This window comes from Eublepharis macularius, chromosome 1 (genome assembly GCF_028583425.1).
Source record: "Eublepharis macularius isolate TG4126 chromosome 1, MPM_Emac_v1.0, whole genome shotgun sequence".
NCBI classification, from domain to species: domain Eukaryota; kingdom Metazoa; phylum Chordata; class Lepidosauria; order Squamata; family Eublepharidae; genus Eublepharis; species Eublepharis macularius.
This window is the reverse complement of record NC_072790.1, coordinates 119,664,322-119,680,260: the sequence shown is the minus strand read 5'-3', so window position 1 is coordinate 119,680,260 and position 15,939 is coordinate 119,664,322. Positions and strand designations below refer to the sequence as shown.

Below are 15,939 nucleotides of genomic sequence, written 5' to 3'. Positions count from 1 at the left end.
CTGTGGAACCCGGACTTTGACCAACCCTTTACGCTGGCCACAGACGCTTCTGACACCGGCCTTGGGGCAGTCCTGACTCAGGAACGTGATGGAACCGACGTCCCCATCCTCTTCCTGAGTCGGAAGCTGCAGCCCGCAGAGAGGCGCTATGCAACAGTGGAGCGGGAGGCCCTAGCGGTCAAGTGGGCAGTGGGGGCCCTGCAATACTACCTGGCCAATAATCCCTTTGTCCTACTAACGGACCATGCACCCCTGCAATGGCTCCACCGCATGAAGGCACACAACCCCCGTGTGCTGCGGTGGTACCTCTCCCTCCTCCCCTTCCGGTTCACCATCAAGTACCGCAAGGGGGCGCAGCATGTGGATGCGGACTTCATGTCCCGCATGTTTGAGTCTGACCCTGACCCCCACAACTCAAAGCTAAGTGGGGGGGTGTGTCCGGGGTCTGAGTCCCAGCCCCCAGACTTGGTAGGAGGGAACAGCAGGTCAGCCGGGCTGACAGGCAAACAGAGGGGGCAGCCAGCAGACAGCAGGTCAACTGGTCAGCCAGCTGACAGCAGGTCAACCCCTCCCACAGGCAAATGGAGCCAGAACCTGCCGGTGCCAGGGGCAAGGGGCAAAAGCCCAGGGCCTCAGGAGGCAGGGGGAGACAGAGAGAGGCCAGCGAGTCCCACTCCCCTAGGGAGGGAAAGGGGGCTAGGCAAGGCAGAAGGGGGCAAGGGCAGAGGGCTTGGGAGCCCAGCAGTCACCCACCCAAAGACCTTACCTGAGGAGGAGAAGCAGCAGCAGCCCCAACAACCCAAAGCCACGCCCCAGCTAGAAAATAGTAGCCTGGCCCAGGGGTTGCCAAAAGCCAAGCCACTCCAGGTGGGGCTATTGGAGGCACTCTGCAGGAAGCCCTGGGCAACCAGCCAAGGAGCCGCAGCTGGACCCACCTTCAGCCATCAGCTCAGCCAGGGAGGCCGAGCTGCTAGCCAGGGGACTGCAGCTGGACAGGCCTTCAGCAATCAGCCAAGGCAGGGAGGCTGGGCAGCCAGAGAACAAGGCACAGCTGGTGCTGGTCAGTGGGGCCAGATCAGCTACCCCAGCTGCAACTGCTTGGTGCAGCCCAAGGCCAGGCTGGAAGAGGGGTGGGGCAGTAGAAGGAAGCCCTATAAAAGCTGGCTGGGAAGAGCCCTGTGGTGGTGGGTGTGAGTGAGGAGTGATGATGTGGAGTGAGAGCAGTAAGATGCAAGGGTGGAGGCTTGGAGGAGAGTCCTGGAAGGAGGAGATGAAGGAGGATGCAGAGGGTAAGCAGGCCAGGTTGAGCAGGCCAGCGAGTGGACTGAGAGGGAGTCTGGGTGAGGTATACCGCCCCTCCTTCCACAGAGCAGGGTCCTGCAGAATCCCTGGCCCCCCCTGTGACGTCAGGAGCAGACCGCCCAGGGCCACGCCCAGCGGCAGCAGCGGCAAGCCCTGACATAAATTACATTCTTGCTCTAACAATAAATTGTAATGTTAGGGTTAGGGATTTTATGATACTTTCAAAAGACAGTAGATAAATTTCTCTGAGAATTCCAGACAGCATCTTCATCTGTAAAACAGCAGTTCCATCTAAGGAGATTATTGTCCAAGCTAGAGAGGGAAAGTAACCCCTCCGACCTAAATGGGGAAAACCTCTCCAAAGCCACAATCTTAATCACTTTCAGCTCATGCTAAACGCGAAGCAACACAATCCTGCTGAGTGGGATTTGTAAGGTGGGGAAGAAACTAGGACCCTTTGATATGAACAGACAAAGCATTAACATGACTTTGCCATGTGGCAACAGTTGCCTGAATATAAATGAAGCAACAAAACACAATTTCCCGTGCAATAACAATGTCTCCCTATTTTATTTACAGCACAGTGCTGTTTAAGACCCATAAAAGGGGTCATGAGGCAGCAACAAGAGAGCTTCGTCAAAAGGAGACCCTTTGGATTCATAAACTGAATAGTCTCATACCTAATGGTTTGAATATAACTAATGACTTTACCTGTTTTTTGGGTTAGTGACCCTCAGATCGTAGATCACTTTAAGAAAGGATAGTGTACTAATGGGCGTGGATGGGCTGCTGTAGATAAGATGATTAGGAGATAATGGATTGCAAATGGTGAAAATTGGAAAATTGATTACTAGTATGGAGTGGTAGCTGCATGAACCTTTGAGTGAGTACATGTGATATTGATTGTATATGCAATATTTATTACTGTATTGTAAATGTAAATTATTGTTAGATGGTGTGTAATATGTGTTATTGCATGTTTTTCCAGCAACTGTGTTCTTTGAGAAAGAGCTTGGAAACGGATACAATGGTGATCTGGACCTTCCGTTAGAATACTGATGTCACAGAATTATCAATGTACACCTAAAGAATACACGCAAAGGTCTACTTGTAATCTGTGAACTACACAGTTTATTGGAACTAAATCTTGGACTATACCCAATTCCAGTTGGAACATAAGGCGAGCTTGAATGAAAGAATTAGTGTGTACATGGTGCTAGGAAGCATTTGCACTTTAATACCTGTTGCAATATTAATAGAGCACTTGAAGCACTGGACACTTTATGTATTGACTTTGGAGCATATATGACGCCTGCAAAATAATTTTTCCTAGGACTGGTTACATGTGGTATAGTTTTCTGTTAAATTATGCAACTACTGTAAATAAAATAGGGAGACATTGTTATTGCACGGGAAATTGTGTTTTGTTGCTGCTATACTTACCGTGTTGCTCTATATTTTGTGCTGAATATAAATGAAACCTAGGAACATTCTAGCACCACACATAGTGGCCTTGTTATGTGGTTGGGCTACAAATTATAGTGCTTAAGTGATTGGCCTCAGCACTCTGCTGGTTCAACTCCACTACTGCCATGAACTCAGCAGGCAGCCTTGAGTAAGCCACTCCTCTCAGCCCCAGCTCCACAGTTGTATTGTGGGGATAATAATAACACTGACTTTGTTCACTGCTCTGAGTAGGGCACTAATCTGTCTAGAAGACTGGTATATAAGTGCAGTTATTATTATTACTGTTATTACAATACAAGCAGGATGTAATATCAGTATTTTTCATGAAAGGAAAACACTCAGGTTATTCGTTTCTAAATGTTTTAGGTACCATTGCAATGCATTTAGATGATAGTTTACATTTATTTTTAAGCTACCTCTATGTTTAGATGACTATCAAATTATAATACTGACCAGTTAGCATGGTAATGAGTGGAAGACTGTGTTCTTCTGGACTTCCCCAATATCCAGCCTCTCCAAGAAGATTTCTCTCCAATATCTGATGGTAAAGTTCTTCAACCCAAGCCTGAGAAAATACCATCAAGACTCCACTGGACTGGACTTGCTTCATAAACTCCTTCTACAAAATGGAATATCACACTTCAATTAGGAAGGTTTTTACTGGATGTACTATTTCTCCTCAGAGAACTCTAATCATCCAGATAAGAACAAGAGGCAATTTTTTAAATTATACGTAAGTTCTCAATATTTTTTTTAAATGAGAAATCCCAAACCCTTGTAAGCATTGTAACTAATTAGCTTAATAGATCCAAAAAGTTTTTATCTTTATATGTATAGCAATTAACAGGAACCTGCCCAAGATGGTATCCCATTTGGTAACAAGAAAAAAAAAATAGAAGGGAAATATTCCACGACATTTCTTCCTATTACCCAAATAGTTATGTCCTGTTGTGAATATTCTGTCTTCACATCTCTCTCAATTATAAAATTGTGGGCTGTGTAATTAATACACTGAGAACATCATCACAACTATAATAATCACTTTCAACTTTAAACACGTAGGATAAATTCATACATTATGATCATATCTTCGTCTGTGATGGGCACAAACCTGGTTTGCTATTTAGCCTGCATACTGTTCCCATCTCCCCCTGCAAAAAAAAAATGTGCAGCAGAGTTGAAGACAGAGATCTTCAACAAACTCCAATAGCCATGATGTACAAATATTGACGTCTGTATTAATTAAGGTTAATTTACCTCTAGGATTAAACTGTGATTAAGAATCCCAGTTATTGGGAAGGCAAAAATCCTCACCCATCCTCAGACTTCATAGTCATTGGAGCTAGTCAATCTCAGCACACTGCACAAGGGAAGGAAAGAGGTGGAAGAGGAGGGAGTGCTCAAGCTTGTGTTCATTATGGACAACATGAACTTTGTTCATCATATCCAAACTGAGCCACACAGAATATGTTTCTCCTTAGAATATCTCTCAACTCTCTGTTGTTAAGAAAGGAGGAAACATCTGTATTAATTTTCATTTTTAGATATCTCCCCATCAGTCTTTCAGAATAGCTGTATAACACTGGCCATTCCTTCCACAAATTTCTGCTGTCTGAACACTTCAAACACAACAACAATAATAGTGTGCTTATGTAGCACCCTTCTGGACAGATTAGTGCCCACTCAGAGCAGAGAACAAAGTCAGTGTTATTATTATCCCCACAATACAGATGAGGAGCTGGGGCTGAGAGGCTCACCCATGGCCACCTGCAGAGCTCATGGCAGTAGCGGAAGCTGAACCAGCAGAGTGCAGATTTGCAGCCCAACCACTATGCTACAGCAGCTCTCTAAAAGCTGCTCCTTAATTTATTTGCAATGATTTAAGGTTTTAAAGCATGATTCACTGAACTATTGAACAACAGATCAATAGAAAAAAACTTGCGGTCCAAATGTGGTATGTACATTATAACAAACAATGACTTCAGCCTCACGTTGCAGCACAATTTTCTTCTGTGTTCTATATTCACTTACTATTAACACAGGGCACTGTGCAGGTTTCTTTCGGTAGTAGTCTGCATTGGACAGCTTCAGGTTGAGCAGAAGAGTGTAGTGAGAAACCATGTAAAGACTGTCTGCATTCATTAGTGTCTGGAAGCTGAAGCCAGTATTCCCTTCAAATCCTGGAGAGCACATCATACCTGTCAAACAGACAAAGATATAACAGCCACTGGGCACCAGACATCTGGATGGGCAGTAGGGTTGCCAGCTCAGGGCTGGGAATTCCTGGAGAATTGGAGGCTGGAGGCTGGGGAAGGCAGGCTTTGAGGAGGGGCGAGACCTCAGCACTGTATAATGCCATAGAGACTACATTCCAAAGTAGCCATTTTCTTCTGGGGACCTGATTTCTGTTGCCTGAAGATCAGTTGTACTTCTGGGAGATTTCCAGCTACCACCTGAAGGTTGGTAACCCTATCCTTAGGCCAGCCACTGCACTGTGATGATATGGTGGCATAACTCCAGGACTCTCCAGCATAATGCATAGTTGGATTCCTAAGCATTAATGGCTCCTGGCTACAGGATTGTATTGTAAGTTAATCATGAGCACTTTTTTTATAATGGCTCATTACAACTAGTAAATTATAGCCTACTTTTCTAAAACATTAAACTGTCCCAGTAGAGACTGCCCAGTTATAGATAGGGAAAAGGGCTTCTGTCAACAATGAGTTAATCAGTGTAGTGATAGACTTAAGGTCAAAGTACACATTACAATTTTGTTACATGTAGTGTTTGGGTTCCCTTGACCTGACTTTAAATGCAGGAGCATTAGGTAAGGAGGAACTTATTTCCCAAGTGTGAGAAGCCTCAGGTTGGATCATGACCATGGTATGCAGGGGTGGAAGGGGCTTCTGCCTCCCCCTGAACCATTTCCCTGATCTAAAATGGCTCAGAGGAGTATCTACCCCATCAGGGGGCTGAATGCATAGTGACGTGCTACACATGCAGTCTTTCAACAGAGCAAATGGCATCCCTCAAGGGCTGTTTCAGGTTAGAACAATGGTGGTAGGAGTCAGGCTGAAGCTCTTCTCCCCATGAACCATGGTTCTGATTCCAACTGGGGACCCACATGCTTGGGAAAAGATTGACCCTCTTTACAGCTGACCCTCTCAATCAAAGTCAAGTTGGGGAAACTGACATACTCCATGCTACAAACTGTTATATCTTGTTTGATCCTTGGGTTCGTGAAGATCTGAGTTCAGATTCCCTCATCCATTATGAAGGCCTCAGGGTAACCCTGTGTCAGTCACTCTCTGTCACAGCACAACTTATCTCATATGGAGCTAACTTCTGCACATGGGGTCCTGAGTTCTTTGGAGAAAAGGCAGGTTACAAATGTCACAGAGAAAAGTAAGATATATAAATTAAAAGGCCCAAACTACACCTATGGAAAGAAAGCTTTTATAAAAGGCGGCATCATCTTTATGCTTATCCTTACTGAATTATATGTGTTTGTGTAAGCACACAAGTAAAATGTGTTACTATTCATAAATTTTTGACAATAAAGAAAATGTCATGGGGGAGTGGGGAAGAGACCTGAACTCAAAAGCCCTCAAAGCTGCATGTTGCATACCTCCATATAACTATCTTGAAGAAAGCAATATGAAGAACAATGTAAATGTTTAGGGAAAAAACTAAAATATTGAAAAAACAACATAAAAATCTTGTTCAGATACTATCTTCTCTGAATTTAACACTTGGAGCTTTTAATCTTAACAAAGATTCAAAGAATTATATATAGAGAAAATTAGATATATATTGAATTAGATATAGAGAATATGCTTTGTACAAAGCAGAATTTTTTTTAAGCAAGTGATCAGAAAGCTCTCAGCTGCTAGTGATAATTTTTAAAGTTTGTGAATTTAAATTAAATTATGTAACTTGTATAAATGTAAGGACATGATTTTGGTCCATATTTAATTTCACCCTGCTTTTTTGGAAAATTCATTCATTTTGGGAACTATACATAATTTATAAAATAGATTATTTACAATACAAAATAACTGGAAAATAATTAAAGAATTAAAGAAATAATTGATCTGATAATTCTTTATAATTATTAATAAAATAATTATTTATACATAATTCATTAAATGTTGTTGTTTGTTCTGCTCCTCTATGGCTTGTGGGCATTAATAAAGATTGACAGACTGACTATAAAACAATCTCAAAATACTTAATGCTACATTAAATAGAAAGAGGTTTTAACTCTGGGAGTAAACATGGACTTACATAGAGCCAAAAAACATGGGAGAGTTTTCCCAGTCATCCCGAGGATACAGTTCTGCATGCAAAGTAGAATTGTGTGTGTGCACAATTAATTAATAATGAAAAAAGAGCTTTATTCTTAAATATGCTAAAAAAAATCCAGCTTTTGCTTGAACAGTCAATAGTAATGAAACATTTGGTCTTCTGGGTTATGGAACTATTTTCACTAAAAATGGGTTAGAATTAAGAGTTTCCCCACATACCGTCTGAAAGACTGAGCATGCGCTAGCATGTTGCATATACATATAATCATATGCAGGTGATAAACCTATCATTAAAATGATTTTGCAAATGAAACTATTTGTTAAAGGCCCTGTGTGCTTGGTTGATTTTCACTGTTTTCTTCAATGTAGGAATACACATGGGTCAAATCCACATTACTCATTCTAAGTCGCATGTTCCCCGCATTCCCCACACAATCCCGAGTGCCGGTCACATTACCTCATTAAACAGACGCATTTCATTCGCATTTCTCCCGAATATGTGGTCACAGGTTTTCAACGGGAGTTTCACGGTGGCCGTGAACGGGCCAATGCGCAATTTACGTGGTTTTTAAAAACCACCCCCCTTCCTGTCTCTCCGGCCGTTCCGAGAGTTCCTATTGGCTGATTCAACTTGCAAGTGCTCCGAAGTCTGCAAAAGACTGTTTTTGACTTCATAGCATTGGATTTATTGATTATGCTGTTTCTGAATCAAATCTGGTAGTTTGAAAAATCATTTTGGGGTGAATCCATCCTCAGAACGGACTCGCGAAACTTCCTTTTTAACTGTTTTTTATTTTTTTTATTTTATATTACTGTAATATCGAAATTATTAAATATTGAAATAATGACACTCCAAGGAAGTGAAACTACAGTAAAATTCAGGCACTGAACTGTCCTGCATAGGAAATGCCCACGAAAGCTTCCCACATGCTTCCAAATTTCCAAAAAAGAAACGGGAGAGAGCCATCAGTGCTGTTAGTGGGGGAAAGAGAGGCATCATTATCTTCAATGATGTTTTCTTTATAAGGCAAGATCGAAATAACGGAAAAGTGCGCTCAAAAAAATTTTAAAAAATGGGTGGGGAAAAAAGGTCCCGCCCAAAAAAGCGGTTTTCGAGCGGCCGTGTGACCGGAGGGACGCGCGAGAAAGACGGATTGGAAGCAGGAATGTGAACAAAGAGGAAAAAATCACGGATTGGAGGCAAACGGAAGATATCCGATAATCATGCGGGTAATGGGTGAATGTGGATTTGACCATGGAAATTAATATGTGGTCCTGAAAATTCGACACAGATTTTACCCAAAGACAGAAATGAGCAGTCTGGATTTTAATATCTTTTTAGGGGATCATTCTTACAAATAGATTCAGATCTCTGCCACATTTTTTCATGTGCATTTTTCTCTTGAAGAGAAAGATAAATACAATAAAATCAGCTTCTTATTTTACGGAAGTAATCCATAAGGCTGCACATCAGCTGGAATGCTAACTTTTTCAACCACACCATATAAACTATTATTATGCTTCTTAATAAGGAAATGCTCTGTAATGGATTACAGAGAGCCAGTTTGGTGTAGTGGTTAAGAGTGCGGGACTCTAATCTGGAGAGCCGGGTCTGATTCCCCACTCCTCCGCTTGAAGCCAGCTGGGTGACCTTGGACTATTCACAGTTCTCTGGAACTCTCTCAGCCCCACCCACCTCACAGGGTGTTTTGTTGTGGGGATAATAATGACATACTTTGTAAACCGCTCTGAGTGGGCGTTAAGTTGTCCTGAAGGGCAGTATATAAATCAAATGTTATTATTATTTTCTCCCAAAAATATACTCTTGAAACTCATTTAACAGTGACTGTTAAACAAACTACCAGCTCACCAACCTGAACAAAAAGTTGAAGAAAAGTTCTGAAGGGCCAAATCCACCTCTTCAACATTAGGAAGAGCTATAAGTCGAGGAAGAAGAATTTCAAGGGACTGGATGAATAACCTGGCACTATGCTGATCTGCTTCCTGGTTCTTCAGCAGTTTCAAAGAAAGGGCAGCAGTTCGTAAAGATTTGTGACCTGGACAGTCTCTTGGGGTCTGCTCTTCATCAGCCAATGAACAGTTGTCTGAGCCTATGTCTGAGACATCTGACCTCCCAGAATCCTTCTCTGCTGCCATGGAATATTGGTCACAGGAGTCAAATTCAGTCCTAGAAAGATCCTGGTCATCAACACTGAAATTACTCTCACTGTACCTGGATCCACAGGAACGTGCTCTGCAATCAACTGAAAGAAAATTAGTTATATCTGGATAAACAACCACATGGCTACGTTGAACAACATCTGGCTGGTCGACTGTTTCAGATTCTGGCTCTTTATAATGAATCGCTTTACCCACTTGTCCACCTGGTGACTGCAATGAATTTTTACGAATTTCAGAATTATCTTCTGGAGTAGTCTGGCCCAAATCACCCTCCAAAGTAGTTTGACCGGTATCTGTGGTAACACTAATGCTAATGTCAGGACTCTTTTCATTTCCTGCATCCCAGGGCGCATGTTCCAATGACAGGATACGTCTTTGCCACCTAAAATCAGCATCATTGATCTCCATGGAATCTCTGCTTGTTTCAGCCCCGTCCTTTAACTCTTCCAAGCGTCGGAGAAGTAGATGAATCTGCTCTTCATCCAGGCCTTTCCCTTGACTTAACTCATCTAAAGTTCCAAGCAGGGCACAGACACAAGACACCGAGGCATAACAAGCTTCAATGCCACCTTTGATGCACGCTTCAGTCATCCCATCCAGGATACTAGGATTTAAAAACATAAAACATTTATTATTTTTACTTGAGTGGGAATTCTTGACTGCACCAACATCACTAATATGTTAAATAACAACGAAATCCTCTTTCAAAGAGATATAAAGAAGCATATGCTTCCTTTCTTTTTGATAGTGAGCTGGAATGTGATGAAGTTGGTATTCAGCGGTGAGAGAAGCCTGGCCTTCTACCATTACCTTCTGCAATACCTTCTGCAATACCTTCTGCCTCCTGTACTTCAGATTTCAGATCACATCCTCATTCTAGATCAAACCCCTTGTTCTACCAACCACGGCCCCAACTTGGATCTGACAACATGTCAATAAGCTAGCGGTAAGCTATTTTAAAAGTAGTAGACTGTGTTAAAAATTATGAAGCATCATAATCTCTGAAGTTCCAGAAATCTTACTGAATTTGGGGTAAAGATTTTCCCTAGTTCTCCAAATACCTGTGCATAGTTTTACACTTGTGTTATTCAAGTTAAGCTTAAGTTTAACTTAACTTCAAGTTAAGTTAATTCAAGCTAATATTTCACAAAATTTTGCTGATGTCTGATTAATTTTATTGTATTTCTGTATTTATCCCTTAAATGAAGAGGAAAATTAAATGTATGCACATTGCAACTATGTATCCATAACTAAATAAAGGCAATACAGCATTCTACTTGGCTGAAAATCTGAATTTGAAATTCACAAGATAAAGAAATGGAGCATACAGTTTGAGAAGATCCAGATGGGACTTTCTTTTCGAAACCGATCTCTTTCTGGATTCTGGTTCAGAGAAGCAGCAGGGGCCAGCCAAATCACAGAGCCGTTGAGGACTACCAAGTATCTAAACAGAATGAAAGTCTGTATGAGATACGGGAAACTGCAGGCAGTTCCAATAAACGCACAACTGAGATTATCTTGCAGTTTTAAATGGGCTAATTTGCTGAGGACACACAAAAATAAAATAACACCATTCCTTCTGAAGCAAAGCAGATCTTGAGAGGCTTGAAATGTTGATTTGGATCTTAAAAAGCATTATTGCAGTGGGTCAGTGGATCAGAGGGATCAAAATTTATTTATTTATTCCCATTATAACAAAGTAATTCCCCCCCCCCCCGCTTTTTGAAAAATGGACTTGGAAAATGTTACAGCTTATCTAAAACTTGCTCAGATTTCTTATGTAGCCTGACATTCAGGCCCTATGTTTTTAATTTTATTATTGTGTACACTATATAATAAATATTTATTTTGAATATATTTTAATTGTTATAGCTTGACACTATAGGGCTGCCAGGTCTCCTCCCCTCCAGGTGGAGGCAGCAGACCTTGCATTTACCTTTGTAGATGTTTTCACATGCACACTCCCGGGTTGTGTGATAACATCACTTCTGGGAAGTGACATCATTGCGCTGGCCCTTGTGCCGCCCCTGGGAGTGTTCCCATGCACAGCAGGCTGATTTTGGGCCATTTGGAGCCAAATCAGGCCTGTTTGGGGCCTAAACTAGCCCTCTGTGAAGTGTGGGAGTGCTGCTGGGGCGGTGTGACGGGCCCTGGAGTGCTCCAATGCTTTGCAGTGGGCTGATTTAGACCCCAATGGGCCTGATTTGGCCCACTGTGGAGCATCGGAGTGCTGCCAGAATTGCTCTGGAGATCTCCTGCACTTCACAGTTTGGGGCCCAAATCAGCCCACTGTGGAGCCTGGATGTGTGTTGCACAGCCCAGGAACTTGACGCAGGAGGTGTGTTCCCCCGACCAGGTAAGCAGGGGCAGGGGATGGGAGCGGGGGATCTCCCGCCTCCAGAGGGGGACTGGCAACCCTACGCTTGTAGCATCTACAGTATATTTTGGGTTGAGTTTTGGGGTTTCCCCTCCCCCTTTTTGTTTGCTCAAATTCATTTATTCCCAGAATGCACTAAGTGTTCTTCCTGGGCAACATTTAATGGCTGAACTGTGGCTACCTACATTTGAAGGTCTTTTTTCACGGTTATTTGAAGATTCAGCACGTAAAATGCAAAAGACCATATAAATATGTAAGTGGCTATAGCAGTAATGATGGTGTAAAGGGAAGTATAGGAAAGGTGTGCAGATATTTTCAGAAGATGTGTTTTAAAAATTGTAAAAAATTACATTAAAACACATACAATAAAGTAAGCCACTGGCAGTACACTGATAGTCCTTTTAAAATATGATGTACTGGCAGTTGCTAGCAAAGACCATTAATTACTTTAATTGCCTTAGGTATGCTTTGTGCAATAACTTGACTATAGTAACCAACTCCATATATTTGGTTTAATATTTAGTTTATCACTTTAGGCTGTTAAGTAAGCCTTTTATTTTGTATATCGTTTAATTTTAGAAATGTTACATTGCTTTTAATGAATAGAAATAAACACAAATAGTTTTCAATTAAAATGATTTACAAATAAACAAGCATCATTTTTCTGTTGTGATCCATTCAAGAAAGATTAATCACATACATTGACCCTCTTCTTTCTCACACAAGTTACCTTACCTCTTTCATGATCTTTATAGCTTCAACTCGGTGCTGAGGTGGGGGATATAGAAGCATACGATGGTAGAGAGACTGCAGGACTGGCTTCATGGATTCCACTGAGCCCACCAACCGGACTAATTCCGCGGCAATGTAATAGATTGTGCGGGCAACAGGACTACTGAGGGCAGGTGCAGTTGAAGAACAGCCAGACCCTCGACCATGATCAGAGACTCCTGAGGAAGGAGAATCAGTCTCCAGACAGTTGCTGCTGTGAGCAGAAGTGATGGTTTTATCATGGACTGGATTTCCCAGAATTACTATGAGCGTTGGACACAGTTGCTTCCTACGAAAAACCAAAAAGAAAAAAAAAAAGAACAGTTTATATGTATGAATTTGTTCACTGCATGTGCTATATTGTAGAAATAGCCCTGAATGTCTACTCACATACAATGTTTGTTAGCATACAAACTCTAATTTTATGAATTTACTTCCTTGAATTTCACACTTTTTTTATTTATAAAGCTCTTACTATGAGTTTATGAATCTCATGGGAATACAAGTGACGTGCACATAAGTGAAATTTCTCTTTGTTATGTCCATAAAAGAAATCACACTCTCTTTACAGGAACCCCACAATTCAGAGATCCATGGATTTCATGCATGTTTATTCAGTGGTAGAACCCAATTTATCCATCTTTTTCCTGGCAAGTGAATGGGAATGCTCTTGCAGATGAGATTTGTGCACGTACATGTCAGATCAACAACATCTAGACGGAGGTGGTTTTGTGTAATATACTTTAAATAAAACAGCAGCTTGAAATTGATTGACATAATCTCCAGAAAACATGTTCGTATAAAAAAAATGTAGTACATACAATAAAATCTATTTTCATCCTCACAACATCTGCACCCTCCCCATTTTACGCTACCTTTGGAAGAGGTCTATGGTTTTCCCTATACACTATAAAACAGGAGGCTAGCAGTCTAACCATGGTACAATTCTAACCAAAGTAACTCCTAAATCCAGTGAAACCTTTGTGAGTCACAGCTCACTTCATCAGATGTGTGAAAACAGATACATTTACTGTAAAAGCTGCAAGCAAAAAGGTAGGGCAGACTGTTTGTAGCTCTTAATATAAATATACCTACCTAATGGATGAATACTTCATACAAATGCTAGAATGAATGTTGTTAGTCTCTGAGGTGCCACTGGATTCCTATTTTGCAGCTATAGACTAACATCTTGAATTACTATCTAAATTAATGAGGGGCAGATCATGTGGTGATAGGATATTTCAACTCAGGTATCTGTGTAAAAGTTTTGTACTTTGCTATGTGAATGTTGGATTTACGCTCTGTAAATGCTCAGAAGCCAAGCTTAAACTGCCTTTGACAGGAAGTGAAAGGCGAAGAACAAGTTTTCCCTTGTCACTTGCAATACTGGCAGTATGTAACTTCATAAGATAATGAAGCTACCCAGGAGGCTGATCAGCCTTGCTTCTGGAGCCTGGGGGAAGAAGTACAAACACCACAGCTCTTATTTACACCCCCCCCCCTTAAGCTGGTGATATTCTATCAAGCAAAGAAGAGGTGAGAGTGGGAGATTCTGGTGAAGAAGCAGTTTGATGCAAAGAAGTCAGACACTCTGAGGACTCAGATGGAGATACACACAGTCCCATGGTCTGAAAAAAGATGACCAGTAAGACAAAGACAAAAACAGACTGAAAAACCCTATCCCCCTCTCTAACATAATAAGAATACATTTTAGCTCTAGGGAGAGAGGATTCCAATTAAACATACCTTAAGGAACATCTATTCTCATATTTATTTATTTACAAAATGTATACCTTGCCCTCATAAGAACCTCCAAAGTAGCTAAAAAATTAAAAGCATACATAATAAAACCACATATTTAAAACCAACAAAAACATTTAATTAAAACCAGAGCTAAAATACACATACAAAAACATGAAGAAGTGTCATCCTCACTTAGGACTAACAGCTGGAGTTTCAGGCCAACTAAGCAAAATCCTCATTCCCAAGGGCAGAAACTGGGGCCTGTGAGATCTGTTTTACCACTGTACACCACCAGAGGCTGGCTGCCAGATCCCAAATATCTGAAGGCTCTTTGTCCTCCTGGTAAGTCACAGAGTGGGGCTCACTGATATATCAGAGGCATTAGAGCTTTCTCAAAGGTCAGTCCCTGTCAAAACATCCAAGTCTTCCTCTGCTGCCATTTCAGAGAGGAGCTGTGGTAGTCCACCTAGCAGAAATCATCTCCATTTCTTCAGCAACTAAAATGAATTTTCTAAATCCTAGCCTTAATCCCTGGAGCATGGTGGACCAAATCCCCCGAAGTATGTTCCAGTGACAATAACCCCCTCTTCAAAAAACACTTTGGTAACTATAATGACTCAAACAGAAGAGAAAGGGTTAGCATATTTGTATGAGTCTCAAGGCTGGTTCTTTCCCAAGAAACATACACAGCAGGAACATTTACCAGATGAGGTCAGTGAATCCTTTGTGGTGGTGCATACTAGGGGAGGAACTATTGAGCATTGAGAGGATGCATTCCAGGTACAGAAGCTGCAACTGCTGATTCTCACTAAAAATGGAAACAAAATCTATGTTTTATTGTTCATTCCAAACAGAGGCAATAAAAAGCAGATGTTTATTCTTCCTGTATCACACAGAGATATTAGAGGAAGGCTTTTTACCAAGAAAATGAAAAAGGACAGTAGTTGAATGCAATTATATCTAGAATCAATTTCACCCAAAGAGAAAGATGAGTTTTTATTGAAAATGGACAGACAGATTCAACAAGATATTTTATAGCATACTCAGGCAGACTGAGTCATATCAACGGATACGAACATTTCATTTAATTCAGAGGAGTGTAGGGTTTCAGTGGAAAAGCCAAACACATGCTTAATAGGGCTTTCATGTGCTTTATTTTGGCTTCCTCGTGCCTCAAAATTTGTCCGTGTTATGTATCCTTAATACTTGTTATTCTTTCATTACTTTCCAGTTGAGACTCATAGAGACAACAATACAACACTGCCTGACTCACTATGGTTATGCAGGCTCACAGTTTCTTCCTGTCTCTTCTCTTGTACAAGCATTTCTTTTCAGTTTTGGAGCTATGATTTGTGGTACTTGTGCACTGTCAATGAGTGGATCCAAGAACCTTTACTTCAGCCAAAAAACCGTATGTCATGTAAAACCTCAGGATGGGCTGCTGTCCTGGCTACCCTCTCCTGAGGGCTTCCCATGGGCCTCAGAAATGGAAGAGTGGGGCTGGGTTGCATCATCCTGGACTCACGCTGCTTCCCCCAGAGGTCAGCCTCTCTGCCTCTCTCTCTCTGCTTCATGGTTGCTCCTCCATCCCTCCTCCCCAGCCTAGGTCTTGAGTCCTCCTTTTATCCCCTCCCTCATCCCCAGCCCCTGCCCCAACCCCAAGGTCTGGGCCAATCCAACGGCCAAGGGCTGGAGCATCTTCTGGTGGAATCCCCACTCCCATCCTACGCATGCTGTTTCTCAATGGATGGACGGGCCTGGGCAGAGGTGGGGCAGAAGCTGGAGGCCTTC

The 15,939-nt window shown here is 41.8% G+C and overlaps 1 protein-coding gene across 1 annotated transcript in view; it reads right to left on the bottom strand.

The window, feature by feature from the left end:
- ARFGEF3 (ARFGEF family member 3) overlaps positions 1–15,939 on the bottom strand; it is a 130,464-nt gene that overhangs the window by 45,349 nt on the left and 69,176 nt on the right. Inside the window, exons 9-14 of the mRNA XM_054983266.1 lie at positions 14,852–14,956; positions 12,370–12,694; positions 10,586–10,701; positions 8,951–9,861; positions 4,801–4,967; positions 3,223–3,388 (exon numbers count right to left, since the gene is read on the bottom strand). Coding sequence (XP_054839241.1) covers positions 3,223–3,388; positions 4,801–4,967; positions 8,951–9,861; positions 10,586–10,701; positions 12,370–12,694; positions 14,852–14,956 — 1,790 coding nt within the window. The remainder of the gene's footprint in view (positions 1–3,222; positions 3,389–4,800; positions 4,968–8,950; positions 9,862–10,585; positions 10,702–12,369; positions 12,695–14,851; positions 14,957–15,939) is intronic.